We start from the raw sequence: 16,781 nt of genomic DNA, 5'->3' as shown, positions 1-16,781 counted from the left end.
GTAGGGCCGATTACAGGGGCGGACTTGGGCAAGAATTCGGGCCTGGCATTTTATCCACACCAGCCCACATCACTGCGATCCGCAAACAACCCTATACCAGCCCATGATTTGGTCGGACCCCCCCCCCCCCAAAAAAAATGTGGTTGTGCATCAGCAGTTTTTCTCTTATGTCAGTCACTGACAGTCACTCAATTAGCCATGTCTGCTACAATGTTTAGATTGGTGGTTCGTCTAGCCAGCTATCTAAACTTGTCTTAATTATGGCCGAATACCAACCGGGCACGTGCCCAGGGGCCCTGACCTCCAGGGGGACCCTCGATGACTTTGTTAGTCTTTCCCACTCAGATATCATATTAACATGGCATAGCATAAGTCCTTACAAAATGTGTAGAATTGCACGAAATTAGCTTTAAAACTGGATTTAAAAAATGCTATCTTCACCCCATCGCAATATGGGTAGAATTGCAGGAAATAAGCTATAAAACTGCAATGTTTTCTCTCCGCCCCATGGCAAAATGTTTAGAATTGCAGGAAATGTTATTTAAAAAAAATTTCTCTCCACTGTCAAGAGGGAGGACAATAAAATGTTTTGCTACGAGAAGGGGTGCCCCTTGGTAAACATAGGAAGCAGGGGCGGACTTGACGATTTATAGGATCCAGGAGAAGGTCGTCCCCCCCCCCCCCCCCCCCCCCTTGACAGGGACATGGGTACGAAGCTTCCAAAGCTGTGTTTTTCACAGGAGGCACCTGTGGTGGCACAGTAATTGTGGAGGACAGGCTTGTGGTAATGGCTGGAGCAGAATGGGTGGAATGGTATCAAACACATGGTTTCCACCTATTTGATGCCATTCCATTAGTGCCGTTCCTGACATTATTATGAGCCATCCTCCCCTCAGCAGCCTCCACTAGTGTCTTTCCCGCAATTGCATTTTTAAACGTTATGTGACCAGGACACATTTCTCTCTCAAGCGCATGGGGGAGAGGAGAGTGGCTCACTCATTACAGCAGCAGGCCCCAGCAAAACAGACACAGGGGCACAGCACACACTTTCATTACAGGACTCATGAGGATAATGCACTACTGTTTGACCGAGTCATGGCTTTAGCCACCTGAAAATAGAACGTTTAGAGTGAGAGGACAATGTAGAATGTGCTCTTTCTATGTTTACAGGCACCCTTTCCATGTTTTACCATCCATGATCTTGGCTCTCTAACTGATGACAGAGTCGGAACAGGTCTATGCCGATGCTGCGTTTTCACTTTGAATGTGAGTTCGCGTGACCTCTGCTCAGCCTATCATTAAACCGGGCCTGACAATCTTGGTAGGGGGACCGGTCATTGCTCAATGACCAGCCAAAGGCTCATCATAGATTAGTATAACAGATAAATTGTGAGTACATTTTTTTTTTTTTTTAAATATCACCTTAACAGGCCAATGGGCCACCGGCCTTGTCACCTACCATTTATTTATTTTTGTATATATATAAAAATATTTTTGTGTGTCAGTTTTGTGTGTCCAGCCCATCTGGAATTTGCCAGAATTGCTAGATGGCCGATTATGTATTCTGATAATATGGGGGAAATCCCTGCTAGAAGTTCCCCAGGTATGTACAGGGTGTGATCCACATATACATACTCCCCAAGGCAGTGTTGATATTATAAACATGGCTGTTCATTGCATCAAAGTGGCACCAGTGACATTGAAATTATTATACAAATTAGGCCTCACCTGCTACCAGTGTAACAATACTTCCATTGGTGAAATAGCTTTGGCGGTTTCTACACTTCAAAATGGTTTTGTCAAATAAAATATATTCCATACAATATTACAAGTCACCCATCCATCCACTAATCTGTGGTGTGTGACATAAACCTCAAATTAGGTGCGTCTACTGTATGAGACTAGAACCAACAGATCAGTGAAAATATATGTATGAAATGATCTTATGTAAAAAGTGACCAACTTACATCAGTTGTTTTCTTTAACAGGATCAATGTCCCTGATAAGGACCCTATGAGAAAATAGAGCATATTTGGTGTTCAACATGCTTTTTGAAAAGAGACCTTTTAATATTTTCAACTATTCCCATTCTAACTGAGTAACAATTGTGTACATTATGGGGTTTTCTCGTTTGGGCAAAATACCGTTTTCCGTCCTCTCTCCTCCGTGACCTGGAAAACTATAAGTGGTAGAGGAGTGCCAATTCGTTAGTAGACAAACGGAAGCGTCCTCCCCTCCTTGATTGCCAACTTTCATTGAGGATACTCATGTGTATCCTACCACAGAAGAGTTTTGAAATCTGCCACACCACTTTTGAATCACCTTTTGTTGTGTCAGAAGATAAAAACAAGCACACGTTTAAAAACAATATGTTACTTTATTGCAATATGTCAGTCTACACAGTTCTTTTGGAATCCACCCCTGTAAACATAATTTGCCTAATGACGCGAGCGGAGAAGGACCGCCTCATTTCAAGCAAACCAATTTCCATCCATCACCAACTCTCCTCGATTAACTTGGACCCTTTTCAAAAGGAGGCGAGAGAGGACGGAGGAGAGGACGCAAGAGGTGAGAGAAGACGGAGGAGAGTGGACGCAGCAGATGAGCAAATCTAATTGAGAAAAGGTCCATCTATACCTATATTGAACAAAAATATAAACGCAACATGTAAAGTGTTGGTCCCATGTTTCATGAGCTGAAATAAAAGATCCCCGAAATTTGCCATATGCATAAAAAGCGTATTTGTCTCAAATTTGGTGAGCATTTCTCCTTTGCCAAAGTAATCCAAACACCTGACAGAAGTGGCATATCAAGAAGCTGATTAACACAGGTGCACCTTGTGCTGGGGACAATAAAAGGGCACTCTAAACCAGCCGGACAGCTGATGAAACTGTGGGTTTGGACAACTGAAGAATTTCTGCACAAACTGTCAGAAACCATCTCAGGGAGGCTTATCTGCGTGCTAACCATCCTCAACACGGTCGTAAACGACTTCAGTGGGCAAGTGCTCACCATCAATGGCCACTGGAGAAGTGTGCTGGATGGATTCATCCCGGTTTCAACTGTTCCCGGGCAGCGGGAATTATATCCTGTGGGCGAGTGGTTTGCTTATGTCGACGTTGTGAACATAATGCCCCTTGGTGGTGGTGGGGTTATGGTATGGGTGGGCATTAGCTACAGACAATAAACACAATTGCATTTTATCTATGGCAATTTGAATGCACAGAGATACCGTGACGAGATCCTGAGGCACATTGTCATGCTATTCATCTGCCGCCATCAACTCATGTTTGAGCATAATAATGCACGGCCCCATGTTGCAAGGATTTGTACACAATTCCAGGAAGCTGAAAATGTCCCAGTTATTCCATGGCTTGCATACTCACCCGACATGTCACCCATTGAGAATGTTTGGGATACTCTAGATTGACGTGTACGACAGCATGTTCCAGTTCCCGACATGTCACCCATTGAGAATGTTTGGGATACTCTAGATTGACGTGTACGACAGCATGTTCCAGTTCCCGACATGTCACCCATTGAGAATGTTTGGGATACTCTAGATTGACGTGTACGACAGCATGTTCCAGTTCCCATCAATATCCAGCAACTTTGCACAGCCATTGAAGGGGAGTGGGACAACATTCCATAAGCCACAATCAACAGCTCAATCAACTCAATGGGAAGGAGATGTGTCACGCTGTATGAGGCAAATGATGACCAACAGATGCATATCTATATTCCCAGTCACAGACTAGGGCCTAGTGAATTCATTTCAATTGACTGATTTCCTCATACTATAACTCAGTCAAATCTTTGAAATTGTTACATGTTACGTTCAAATTTGCTCAGTATATATACAGTGCCTTGCGAAAGTATTCGGCCCCCTTGAACTTTGCGACCTTTTGCCACATTTCAGGCTTCAAACATAAAGATATAAAACTATTTTTTTGTGAAGAATCAACAACAAGTGGGACACAATCATGAAGTGGAACGACATTTATTGGATATTTCAAACTTTTTTAACAAATCAAAAACTGAAAAATTGGGCGTGCAAAATTATTCAGCCCCCTTAAGTTAATACTTTGTAGCGCCACCTTTTGCTGCGATTACAGCTGTAAGTCGCTTGGGGTATGTCTCTATCATTTTTGCACATCGAGAGACTGACATTTTTTCCCATTCCTCCTTGCAAAACAGCTCGAGCTCAGTGAGGTTGGATGGAGAGCATTTGTGAACAGCAGTTTTCAGTTCTTTCCACAGATTCTCGATTGGATTCAGGTCTGGACTTTGACTTGGCCATTCTAACACCTGGATATGTTTATTTTTGAACCATTCCATTGTAGATTTTGCTTTATGTTTTGGATCATTGTCTTGTTGGAAGACAAATCTCCGTCCCAGTCTCAGGTCTTTTGCAGACTCCATCAGGTTTTCTTCCAGAATGGTCCTGTATTTGGCTCCATCCATCTTCCCATCAATTTTAACCATCTTCCCTGTCCCTGCTGAAGAAAAGCAGGCCCAAACCATGATGCTGCCACCACCATGTTTGACAGTGGGGATGGTGTGTTCAGCTGTGTTGCTTTTACGCCAAACATAACGTTTTGCATTGTTGCCAAAAAGTTCAATTTTGGTTTCATCTGACCAGAGCACCTTCTTCCACATGTTTGGTGTGTCTCCCAGGTGGCTTGTGGCAAACTTGAAACTACACTTTTTATGGATATCTTTAAGAAATGGCTTTCTTGCCACTCTTCCATAAAGGCCAGATTTGTGCAATATACGACTGATTGTTGTCCTATGGACAGAGTCTCCCACCTCAGCTGTAGATCTCTGCAGTTCATCCAGAGTGATCATGGGCCTCTTGGCTGCATCTCTGATCAGTCTTCTCCTTGTATGAGCTGAAAGTTTAGAGGGACGGCCAGGTCTTGGTAGATTTGCAGTGGTCTGATACTCCTTCCATTTTAATATTATCGCTTGCACAGTGCTCCTTGGGATGTTTAAAGCTTGGAAAATCTTTTGTATCCAAATCCGGCTTTACACTTCTTCACAACAGTATCTCGGACCTGCCTGGTGTGTTCCTTGTTCTTCATGATGCTCTCTGCGCTTTTAATGGACCTCTGAGACTATCACAGTGCAGGTGCATTTATACGGAGACTTGATTACACACAGGTGGATTGTATTTATCATCATTAGTCATTTAGGTCAACATTGGATCATTCAGAGATCCTCACTGAACTTCTGGAGAGAGTTTGCTGCACTGAAAGTAAAGGGGCTGAATAATTTTGCACGCCCAATTTTTCAGTTTTTGATTTGTTAAAAAAGTTTGAAATATCCAATAAATGTCGTTCCACTTCATGATTGTGTCCCACTTGTTGTTGATTCTTCACAAAAAAATACAGTTTTATATCTTTATGTTTGAAGCCTGAAATGTGGCAAAAGGTCGCAAAGTTCAAGGGGGCCGAATACTTTCGCAAGGCACTGTATATATACTCCCCAAATATACAGTACCAGTCAAAAGTTTGGACACACCTACTTTACCTACTTTACAATTTTCTACATTGTAGAATAATAGTGAAGAAATCAAAACTATGAAATAACACATTTGGAATCATGTAGTAACCAAAAAACGTTATATTTGAGATTCTTCAAAGTAGCCACCGTTTGCCTTGATGACAGCTTTGCACACTCTTGGCATTCTCTCAACCAGCTTCATGAGGTAGTCACCTGGACGACAATTCAATTAACAGGTGTACCATGTTAAAAGTTCATTTGTGGAATTTCTTTCCGTCTTAATGCTTTTGAGCCAATCAGTTGTGTTGTGACAAGGTAGGGGCGGTATACAGAAGATAGCCCTATTTCCCCCTCAGGAAACTAAAAAGATTTGGCATGGGTCCTGAGATCCTCAAAAGGCTCTACAGCTGCAACATCGAGAGCATCACTGCCTGGTACGGCAATTGCTCGGCCTCTGACCCCAAGGCACTACAGAAGGTAGTGTGAGCAGCCCAGTGCATCACTGGGGCTACGCTGTCTGCCATCCAGGACCTCTACACCAGGTGGTGTCAGAGGAAGGCCCTAAAAATTTTCAAAGACCCCAGCCACCCCAGTCATAGACTGTTCTCTCAACTACCGCATGGCAAGCGGTACCGGAGTGCCAAGTCTAGGAAACAAATGCTTCTCAACAGTTTTTACCCCCAAGCCATGACTCCTGAAGAGGTAATCAAATGGCTACCCGGACTATTTGCATTGTGTGCCCCCCCAACCCCTTTTTACGCTGCTGCTACTCTCTGTTTATCATATATGCATAGTCACTTTAACTATACATTCATGTACATACTACCTCAATTGGGCCGACCAACCAGTGTTCCCGCACATTGGCTAACCGGGCTATCTGCATTGTGTCCCGCCACCCACCACCCGCTCTTTTATGCTACTGCTACTCTCTGTTCATCATATATGCATAGTCACTTTAACCATATCTACATGTACATACTACATCAACCAGACTGACTAACTGGTTCCTGTATGTAGCCTCACTACTTTTATAGCCTGTCTTTTTACTGTTTTATTTCTTTACTTACCTATTGTTCACCTAATACCTTTTTTGCACTATTGGTTAGAGGCTGTAAGTAAGCATTTCACTGTAAGGTCTACACCTGTTGTATTTGGCGCATTTGACAAATAAACTTTGATTTGGTAGAAAACCAAGCTCAAATAAGCAAAGGGAAACGACAGTCCATCATTACTTTAAGACATGAAGGTCAGTCAATCCGGAAAGTTTCAAGAACTTTGAAAGTTTCTTCAAGTGCAATCGCAAAACCATCAAGCGCTATGATGAAATTGCCTCTCATGAGGACCGCTTCAGGAAAGGAAGACCCAGAGTTACCTCTGCTGCAGAGGATAAGTTCATTAGAGCTACCGGCCTCAGAAATTGCAGCCCAAATAAATTCTTTAAGTAACAGACACATCGCAACATCAACTGTTCAGAGGAGACTGGATGAATTAGGCTTTCATGGTTGAATTGCTGCAAAGAAACCACTACTAAAAAACACCAATAAGAAGAGACTTTCAATGGTGGAAGTCCAAATTTGCGATTTTTGGTTCCAACCGCCATGTCTTTGTGAGACGCAGAGTAGGTAAACGGATGATCTCCGCATGTGTGGTTCCCACCGTGAAGCATGGAGGAGGTGTGATGGTGTGGGGATGCTTTGCTGGTGACAATGTCTGTGATTTATTTAGAATTCAAGGCACACTTAACCAGCATGGCTACCACAGCATTCTGCATCGATACACCATCCCACCTGGTTTGCGCTTAGTGGGACTATCAATTGTTTTCAACAGGACAATGACCCAACACACCTCCAGGCTCTGTAAGGGCTATTTGAACAAGGAGCGTGATGGTGCTGCATCAGATGACCTGACCTCCACAATCACCTGACCTCAACCCAATTGAAATGGTTTGGGATGAGTTGGACCGCAGAGTGAAGGAAAAGCAGCCAACAAGTGCTCAGCATATGTATGAACTCCTTCGACACTGTTGGAAAAGCATTCCAGGTGAAGCTGGTTGAGAGAATGCCAAGTGTGCAAAGCTGTCATCAAGGCAAAGGGTGGCTACTTTGAATAATCTTAAATATAAAATATATATTTTGATTTGTTTAACACTGTTTATTACATGATTCCATAGTGTTGATGTCTTCACTATTATTCTATGTAAACTTTTCACTGGTACTATATATATATATATATTCAGCATACAATGTGTACTGAAATTAATGTGGTTATTTTGCTCCATCTGCTGGTGATCATGTTATGGTACAGATACATTTTCTCTCGTCTCATGAAATGAATAAAACATTTACAACTTAACAAATATTACACGTTTTAATAGCAAAACAAACAGTTTACAACATTTCACAGAAAACAAGATGCAACAGGAACAGTGTTAATCATTTTTCAAGCTCTAATACATTAACCTCTCTTTCGTGTCGTCTGAGCTTCCCAAAGATTGGAAAGCAGCTGCAGTCATCCCCCTCTTCAAAGGGGGGACACTCTTGACCCAAACTGCTAGAGACCTATATCTATCCTACCCTGCCTTTCTAAGGTCTTCGAAAGCCAAGTCAACAAACAGATTACCGACCATTTCGAATCGCACCATACCTTCTCCACTATGCAATCTGGTTTCAGAGCTGGTCATGGGTACACCTCAGCCACGCTCAAGGTCTTAAACGATATCTTAACCGCCATCAATAAGAAACAATACTGTGCAGCCGTATTAATTGACCTGGCCAAGGCTTTCAATTCTGTCAATCACCACATCCTCATCGGCAGACACGATAGCCTTGGTTTCTCAAATTATTGCCTCGCCTGGTTCACCAACTACTTCTCTGATAGAGTTCAGTGTGTCAAATCAGAGGGCCTGTTGTCCGGGCCTCTGGCAGTCTCTATGGGGGTGCCACAGGGTTCAATTCTTGGGCCGACTCTTTTCTCTGTATACATCAATGATGTCGCTCTTGCTGCTGGTGAGTCTCTGATCCACCTCTACGCAGACGACACCATTCTGTATACTTCTGGCCCTTCTTTGTGGACACTGTGTTAACAACCCTCCAGACGAGCTTCAATGCCATACAACTCTCCATCCGTGGCCTCCAACTGCTCTTAAATACAAGTAAAACTAAATGCATGCTCTTCAACCGATTGCTGCCTGCACCTGCCCGCCCGTCCAACATCACTACTCTGGACAGTTCTGACTTAGAATATGTGGACAACTACAAATACCTAGGTGTCTGGTTAGACTGTAAACTCTCCTTCTAGACCCACATTAAGCATCTCCAATCCAAAATTAAAACTAGAATTGGCTTCCTATTTCGCAACAAAGCCTCCTTCACTCATGCTGCCAAACATACCCTTGTAAAATTGACCATCCTACCAATCTTCGACTTCGGCGATGTAATTTACAAAATAGCCTCCAATACCCTACTCAATAAATTGGATGCAGTCTATCACAGTGCCATCTGTTTTGTTACCAAAGCCCCATATACTACACTACCCACCACTGCAACCTGTACGCTCTCGTTGGCTGGCCCTCGCCTCATACTCGTCGCCAAACCCACTGGCTCCAGGTCATCTACAAGACCCTGCTAGGTAAAGTCCCTGCTTATCTCAGCTCGCTGGTCACCATAGCAGCACCCACCTGTAGCACGCGCTCCAGCAGGTATATCTCTCTGGTCACCCCCAAAACCAATTACTCCTTTGGCCGCCTCTCCTTCCAGTTCTCTGCTGCCAATGACTGGAACGAACTACAAAAATCTCTTGATACTGGAAACATTTATCTCCCTCACGAGCTTTAAGCACCAGCTGTCAGAGCAGCTCACAGATTACTGCACCTGTACATAGCCCATCTATAATTTAGCCCAAACAACTACCTCTCCCCCTACTGTATGTATTTATTTATTTTGCTCCTTTCCACCCCATTATTTCTACTCTACTCTCTACTTTGCACATTCTTCCACTGCAAATCTACCATTCCAGTGTTTTACTTGCTATATTGTATTTACTTCGCCAACATGGCCTTTTTTTGCCTTTTACCTCCCTTATCTCACCTCATTTGCTCACGTTATATATAGACTTATTTTTCTACTGTATGTTTGTTTTACGCCATGTGTAACTCTGTGTTGTTGTATGTGTCGAACTGCTTTGCTTTATCTTGGCCAGGTCGCAATTGTAAATGAGTACTTGTTCTCAACTTGCTTACCTGGTTAAAAAAATGTGAAATAAATAAAATAAAATAAAAAACAGCATGAAAACATGAGGTTATGGTTTACCACAGGATATGGTTTACTGCAATCGCACTGGAGATAGACCTACTCCTGTCACAATAACAAGCCCTACATAGTTCAAGGACAGGTCAATGATAAACGTAAAGGAAAAGGAGATATCCACCCGACAAATTTCTAGATGGAAAAAATATCAGAGGATGCTGGTGGGAGGAGCTATAGGAGGAAGGGCTTATTGTAATGGAATAAATGGAACGTCAAACGTGGTTTCTATATGTTTACTGTGTTAGATACAGTTCCATTCATTTCATTCCATTCCAGCCATTACAATGAGCCTGTCCTCTTATAGCGCCACCCTCCTCGGGTAAAAATACAATAACTGGGCCTTACTGAAAGGTTGAATACAATGTTGCTTTGGAGTGTGCATTCAGCAAGTAGTTCAAGAGCAACTGAAATCCCTAATATTTTAAGTTACAACATAAATACATGTAAATCTTGAACTATGTCAAATAAATTATGGAGAACAACAAGATTTACAGCCACCTCATTCTAATATAATTCACCCATAGCCTGAAATCAATGTTTTGTTTGAACATTATCTTGTGAGAGACAGTTGTCAGCTACTAGTGGAAACCTTACAAAATGGAGCCATAAGCCCACAAAATCCACAAAAATGTGGCTTTTCTCCCTTAAACACACTGCCAATGAGATCCACAGAGTACCTCGTAATTATGTGCCATTTTGTGTTTTACTCTGAGCTTTAAAAAGACTTAGCTGTTTTTGAAGAAGGTCTCCTCTAAGACCTCGGTGAACCTGTCCTTCATCTGCTGGCGGAAACTGCTATACCACTCCAGCAGTTTCCTCCTCCTCTCAGTCCTTTCCTCCTGGCTCATCATCTTCTCCTTTTCCAGGAGGCCTGGAAGCTCCTTCCAGTCTTTGAGAAAGATGAAGGGGGCTCCTGCAGTTTTGAGGAGACGCAGTGGGGAGCTGCGTGCAGCAGAGCACCCACCTGGGGTCACCATGTCTTCCACCACGGGTACGGAGCCATAGGCACAGGCCTCGTAGATGCGGTAGCACTCCGTGTTGATTCCCACGGGGCAGAGGGTGAGCTCGCTTTGGGCCAGGGCTGTTTGGTACCGTCTCAGACTCTCCACTGTCTCCTGAGGAAGCCACCTGATGCAGAAGAGGAGGAATATTAACGTCTAGTGAGCAGGGAGTTCGTTGAATGTATTACGTATTTAAACAGTGCTTCTGTTGTGAATATATATACATAGTACTTGTAAATTCCCCTTTGCGCTTCATTAATTTTTAAATGCAAAGATCAAAAAAGGGTTGAACTTCTATTTGAGCGTGCTCACTCAATTGATATTTCACTGGTAAACAAAGCATACCAACAAAAGTAATTCCACTGAAGTGAGCTACTAGAGGTCCAAACCTCATTGAGAAAGACAGGATGCAAAAATTGGACTTAAACCCATTATTGTGAATTGATACAGTGCTTGACAGTGACAGCATAGCATAGTGAAATACTTCTCTCTGCCAGTAGTGATGCACTCTTTGTCCAGTCCGGTTTGTTTCAAGATCCCCATGAGCGTTTCCCTCGAGGAGTTCTTGTAGATAGTTCCCAGGAAGTTACAGAGGAAGGGCCTTGTGGAGCTCACCATATGGGAGTTTGGCATGACCACAGGAAACTGCCTGTATCTGAACAGAGTGGGCATACAAGTCCACTTTTAAAATATGCTCCTCTCTGGTGCAATGCTTTGCCTAAAATGTACTATTATGTAGCCTACAATGGAAACACGAGTGAAAGAAGGGAAAAGTGGCCTCCCGGGTGTCGCATTGGTCTAGGGCACTGCAGGGCTAGCTGTGCCACCAGAGACTCTGGGTTCGCGCCCAGGCTCTGTCGCAGCCGGCCGCGACCGGGAGGTCCGTGGGGCGACGCACAATTGGCCTAGCGTCGTCCGGGTTAGGGTGGGCTTGGCAGGTAGGGATATCCTTGTCTCATTACGCACCAGCAACTCCTGTGGCGGGCCGGGCGCAGCGCACGCTAACCAAGGTCGCCAGGTGCACAGTGTTTCCTCCGACACATTGGTGCGGCTGGCTTCCGGGTTGGATGCGCGCTGTGTTAAGAAGCAGTGCGGCTTGGTTGGGTTGTGTTTCGGAGGACGCATGGCTTTCGACCTTCGTCTCTCCCGAGCCCGACTGGGAGTTGTAGCGATGAGACAAGATAGTAATTACTAACAATTGGATACCACGAAAGTGGGGACAAAAAGAGGGTAAAATAATATTTTAAAAGGGAAAAGTACATGGTGAGGGAAGAAAGACAAACAAGAAATGCAGAATTCTGAAACATGAGAAACAAACTCAGAGAAACCTTCAAACTAAATCAGGGCCTATATTAACAAACCATTTCAGAGTAGGAGTGCTGATCTAAGATCAGGTTCTCTTTCCATATAATTATGAACTCAAAGATAAAACTGCTCCTAGATCAGCACTCCTTCTCTGACACTTTATGAATAAGGGTTCAGATAACCTACGTGGCTACTCCGAGGGGCCACTGGAAGACATCCTTGTCGTTAACCCAGGGGCTGTCATAGACCAGGAAGAGCAGGTCCACAAAGCCCCCGTGTCTCCTCAGGTAGGGGCTGATCCAGTCATTGGTGCAGCGCTCGCTGCCCAGCAGAACCACAGCCACACGATTCACAGCGTGGAACTGCATCAAGGTCTGGACATGCTGCAGCCACCGGGTGGCGTAGGAGATCTTCTGCTGCTCCCGGCCATTCAGCACCAGAACCACACTGTCTGTGTCCAGAGGAACATGGCCTTGGATCACCGCTGGACCTGTGTAGAAACTATAGATAGACAGACAGAGAGAGAGATGGTGGGGTGGAGGGCTGTCAGAATAGCTGACATCAGCTAGATCATATGCATCTTATATTGTGATTGGAGTCTCATTTGTGATGCCTTACCTGAAATCTATCTTTCCCACTTGTATCTCCCCCTCTCTCCACTGTGCTTGTATGTCGGTGGGGTTGAGGGGACCTTCTAAAATATGTTCCCAAAGGTAAAGTCCTGATAGAAGAGAGAAGTTACTTCAGAGGGACAATATCCATAAGAATGTTTTTTACTCCATAATGTAACCTAACATTGTAAGAGGAAGCATCAAACAACAAAAAGATACCAAGCAATATTGTACAACTTATCACAGAAGATCCGTAAAAAGGCATTACCTATGGCCGCTTTCCCCCAGATTTGAACTTTGTATCTCTTGGGCCTGTTCTTGTCAATGCGCTCCTGGTATTGTCTGAAAGCCTCCCTCTGTTTGTGCAGAGCAGAAAGTGCATTAGCCTGCTCATCCTCCCAAGGGTTCCACACATCATCCCCAATGTAAGGAGCCACAACACCACCACCTGTAATCACCAAAACAACAGTACAATAACACTTATTGGAGCTAGCTAGTTAGTGGTTTTCAAATAGCCAATTTACATGACCAGTCCATAACCATGTGAGGGTATTCACGTGTTGACTGTATATTCTCATCTACAACATTGGACATGACCCGCAAACTATGGACAGTGAGTTTATTTTGTCAGATATGTAGCTAGCTAGGTAATTTACCTGAGGTTGCGACTGTAATTTTCTTCACCACTCTGTGGACACGGGTGATCACCTTCGTATTAAAAAATACATTGTATGCAGCATACAAGGAAAACACCACATACACGAAAACTATCAGGATGAATATTTTTCTGTGATGTTTTTTCATGTTTTCCTTCTCACGTTACCATTCTGCACTCGAGTATCAGTTAAAGTGACCAATCTCTGTACAGCTTGTTGTCTCGGAAACACTGAGAAAGCAATCAAAAGCGACTGTTTACAGTTCAAGGACCCAGCTCAAAGGCTGGCATAAGATTTGCCGGAGAAAAATGATTCCCCTTTTGGAATTAATCTACGTGAAGCATGTTCTTCTTATCGTCAAACAGAACCGATTTTTATTTTGATAAATAAAACGACTCGTGTGGCATAATTGACATTAAATACAAAACAAATTGCTTACAAAGATGTTATAAGAATTGAGACTGCGCGCTGAAACATAATCCCGGATGTTACCCAGGGCGTACCTAAGGCGGATCGAGCTGACAGTTAAGGCAAAGACAGAAACTGCTCTCCTTTATAAATCCACTATCACGCTCGTAGGCGATGTCATGGCGACGTTGGCTTGCGAAACTCATGCACAGAAACACGTAATCGGGTCTAACGGTCGACACACGCCAAACTGCGCATGTGCATTCCATCAAATCAAAGGCAATCCAATATAAAATAGTGTTTGACGAAAATGAAAAGGTGCAGTTGGAATGTCATCAAACACATGGAAACCATGTGTTTGATGTATTTGATAACATTCCACATATTCAGCTCCAGCCATTAATCCGAGCCCACCCTCCCCAATTAAGGTGCCACCAACCTCCTGTGGTTTCCATCCCAATTTTTTTATGTGAGTAAAGTCACACCATCCCCAGCAAAAAATCAAAACAGCTGTGATGGAAACAGGTATTTTCGGTACAATTTTATAAATACAGACAGATAATTTGTTCATTCGACATGGTGGGGTCTTCTTGTGTTGGTCAAATTAATAATGCGAGAAATGGTGGTGGAACGCCTTTATGCGCAAATATTGATATAATAACCATCATATCAAAGTAAATTTGGAGTCACGCGATGGTATGGTGTGTGTTCCTCCCGCTATGACTTGGGAAACCATGCAGTTTATTAGGCTACAGATTAAATACATGATAATGAATTTCACAGGGAGGTGAAAGTGCACAGGGGGTCTTGATGCTCCTTTCCAATAAATATTGAGGGTTTTATATTGGTGACATGATGATTGATGCTTGACTGCCTTTTGACAAATAAAAATATGCATAATAATCTCATCATGTAGACCAGGGGTGTCAAACACATACCACGGAGGGCCTAGTGCGTGCAGGTTTACTGTTTTCCCTTTCAATTAAACCCTAGGTGTGGGGAGTTCCTTACTAATTAGTGACCTTGATTAATCAATCAAGTACAAGGGAGCAGTGAAAACCCGCAGATGGACTTTTGAAGTGAAGAGTTTAGATTTTTGTAGCAAAGCACCGTTAAAAGGTGTCATCTCTGACGTTACGTTGGATGTGGAGGCCTCGTGGTTACGAGGAGCATACCAAGAGTAGTTGGAGCACACCGAATGAACCGTGTAGTGGATGGGGGAAAAGAAGAAAGCCTGTCAGTATTATTTCTGTTTGACGAAGAGTATCTCCCTTCACATGTCAAAGTGGGGATATGTTAAGATATGCGACGAAAGCTTTTGTGTTCAAGCCGTTTTGCCGAAATTGCTAAAGGTATGGACATGTATCAAGTGTGTGCCGAAGGAATGTTCTTGAAGAATCTGAGGGTGTACAATGTTGTAATTGTGATGGCAACCATGTTCTCAATTCCCCGGAGTGCCCGGGTTGGGATAAAAGAGTATGAAGTGGCAAGGGTCAGGGCTATACAGCAGGTCTCCTACACGGAGTGTCAGGGCTATACAGCAGGTCTCCTACACGGAGGGTCAGGGCTATACAGCAGGTCTCCTACACGGAGGGTCAGGGCTATACAGCAGGTCTCCTACACGGAGTGTCAGGGCTATACAGCAGGTCTCCTACACAGAGGGTCAGGGCTATACAGCAGGTCTCCTACACGGAGGGTCAGGGCTATACAGCAGGTCTCCTACACGGAGGGTCAGGGCTATACAGCAGGTCTCCTACACGGAGGGTCAGGCTATACAGCAGGTCTCCTACACGGAGGGTCAGGCTATACAGCAGGTCTCCTACACGGAGGGTCAGGGCTATACAGCAGTTCTCCTACACTGAGGGTCAGGGCTATACAGCAGGTCTACTACACGGAGGGTCATGGCTATACAGCAGGTCTACTACACGGAGGGTCAGGGCTATACAGCAGGTCTCCTACACGGAGGGTCAGGGCTATACAGCAGGTCTCCTACACGGAGGGTCAGGGCTATACAGCAGGTCTCCTACACGGAGGGTCAGGGCTTTACAGCAGGTCTCCTACACGGAGGGTCAGGGCTATACAGCAGGTCTCCTACACGGAGGGTCAGGGCTATACAGCAGGTCTCCTACACGGAGGGTCAGGGCTTTACAGCAGGTCTCCTACACGGAGGGTCAGGGCTATACAGCAGGTCTACTACACGGAGGGTCATGGCTATACAGCAGGTCTACTACACGGAGGGTCAGGGCTATACAGCAGGTCTCCTACACGGAGGGTCAAGGCTATACAGCAGGTCTCCTACACGGAGGGTCAGGGCTATACAGCAGGTCTACTACACAGAGGGTCAGGGCTATACAGCAGGTCTCCTACACGGAGGGTCAGGGCTATACAGCAGGTCTACTACACAGAGGGTCAGGGCTATACAGCAGGTCTACTACACGGAGGGTCAGGGCTATACAGCAGGTCTACTACACGGAGGGTCAGGGTATACAGCAGGTCTACTACACGGAGGGTCAGGGCTATACAGCAGGTCTACTACACGGAGGGTCAGGGCTATACAGCGGGTCTCCTACACGGAGGCACGGGAAATAATTGAATGAGTTTAGGGAGCTGAAGATATGGCGGTGGATGTTCCACAAACTGTGAAGATTGAGGACTGTTAAACAGTTGAGGGAAACTGATATGCTGATTGTGAAGAAGGTGGATATTATGTTTATTGTGAATGTGATTAATTGTACTGCACAAAAGAGAACAAAAAGAAAGAAAGAAACTGGACATAATAGAATCAACCAAATAATTGTGTTTACTATTTAGGTTGATATACAGCCAAAACAGTAGGTGGCGGCATGCACCGATAGTATTTGTTTGCGGCCCGCCATAATATCCAAGAAGTCCCTGTACAGTAGGTGGCGGCAATACACCAATAGGTGTAGTCTGCCATAAACTTAAAAGAAGAAGAAGAAACCTGCAGACGGCTGCAAGAGGCACAGGTCA

The 16,781-nt window shown here is 44.3% G+C and overlaps 1 protein-coding gene across 1 annotated transcript; it reads right to left on the bottom strand.

Moving 5' to 3' along the window:
• Window positions 1-9,661: 9,661 nt before the first annotated feature.
• rxylt1 (ribitol xylosyltransferase 1) lies at window positions 9,662-13,992 on the bottom strand. The gene is made up of 6 exons (XM_021601454.2): window positions 13,383-13,992; window positions 12,995-13,174; window positions 12,734-12,836; window positions 12,302-12,616; window positions 11,295-11,465; window positions 9,662-10,937 (listed from the first exon to the last, which is right to left on the bottom strand). The coding sequence occupies exons 1-6, from the start codon at window positions 13,528-13,530 to the stop codon at window positions 10,535-10,537; spliced, it is 1,320 nt and encodes a 439-aa protein (XP_021457129.2). The 5' UTR covers window positions 13,531-13,992; the 3' UTR covers window positions 9,662-10,534.
• Between the last annotated feature and the right edge of the window lie 2,789 nt (window positions 13,993-16,781).

This window comes from Oncorhynchus mykiss, chromosome 1, assembly GCF_013265735.2.
Source record: "Oncorhynchus mykiss isolate Arlee chromosome 1, USDA_OmykA_1.1, whole genome shotgun sequence".
Taxonomy (NCBI): domain Eukaryota; kingdom Metazoa; phylum Chordata; class Actinopteri; order Salmoniformes; family Salmonidae; genus Oncorhynchus; species Oncorhynchus mykiss.
The sequence above is the reverse complement of the archived record's forward strand: the minus strand, read 5'-3'. Positions and strand labels throughout refer to the sequence as shown.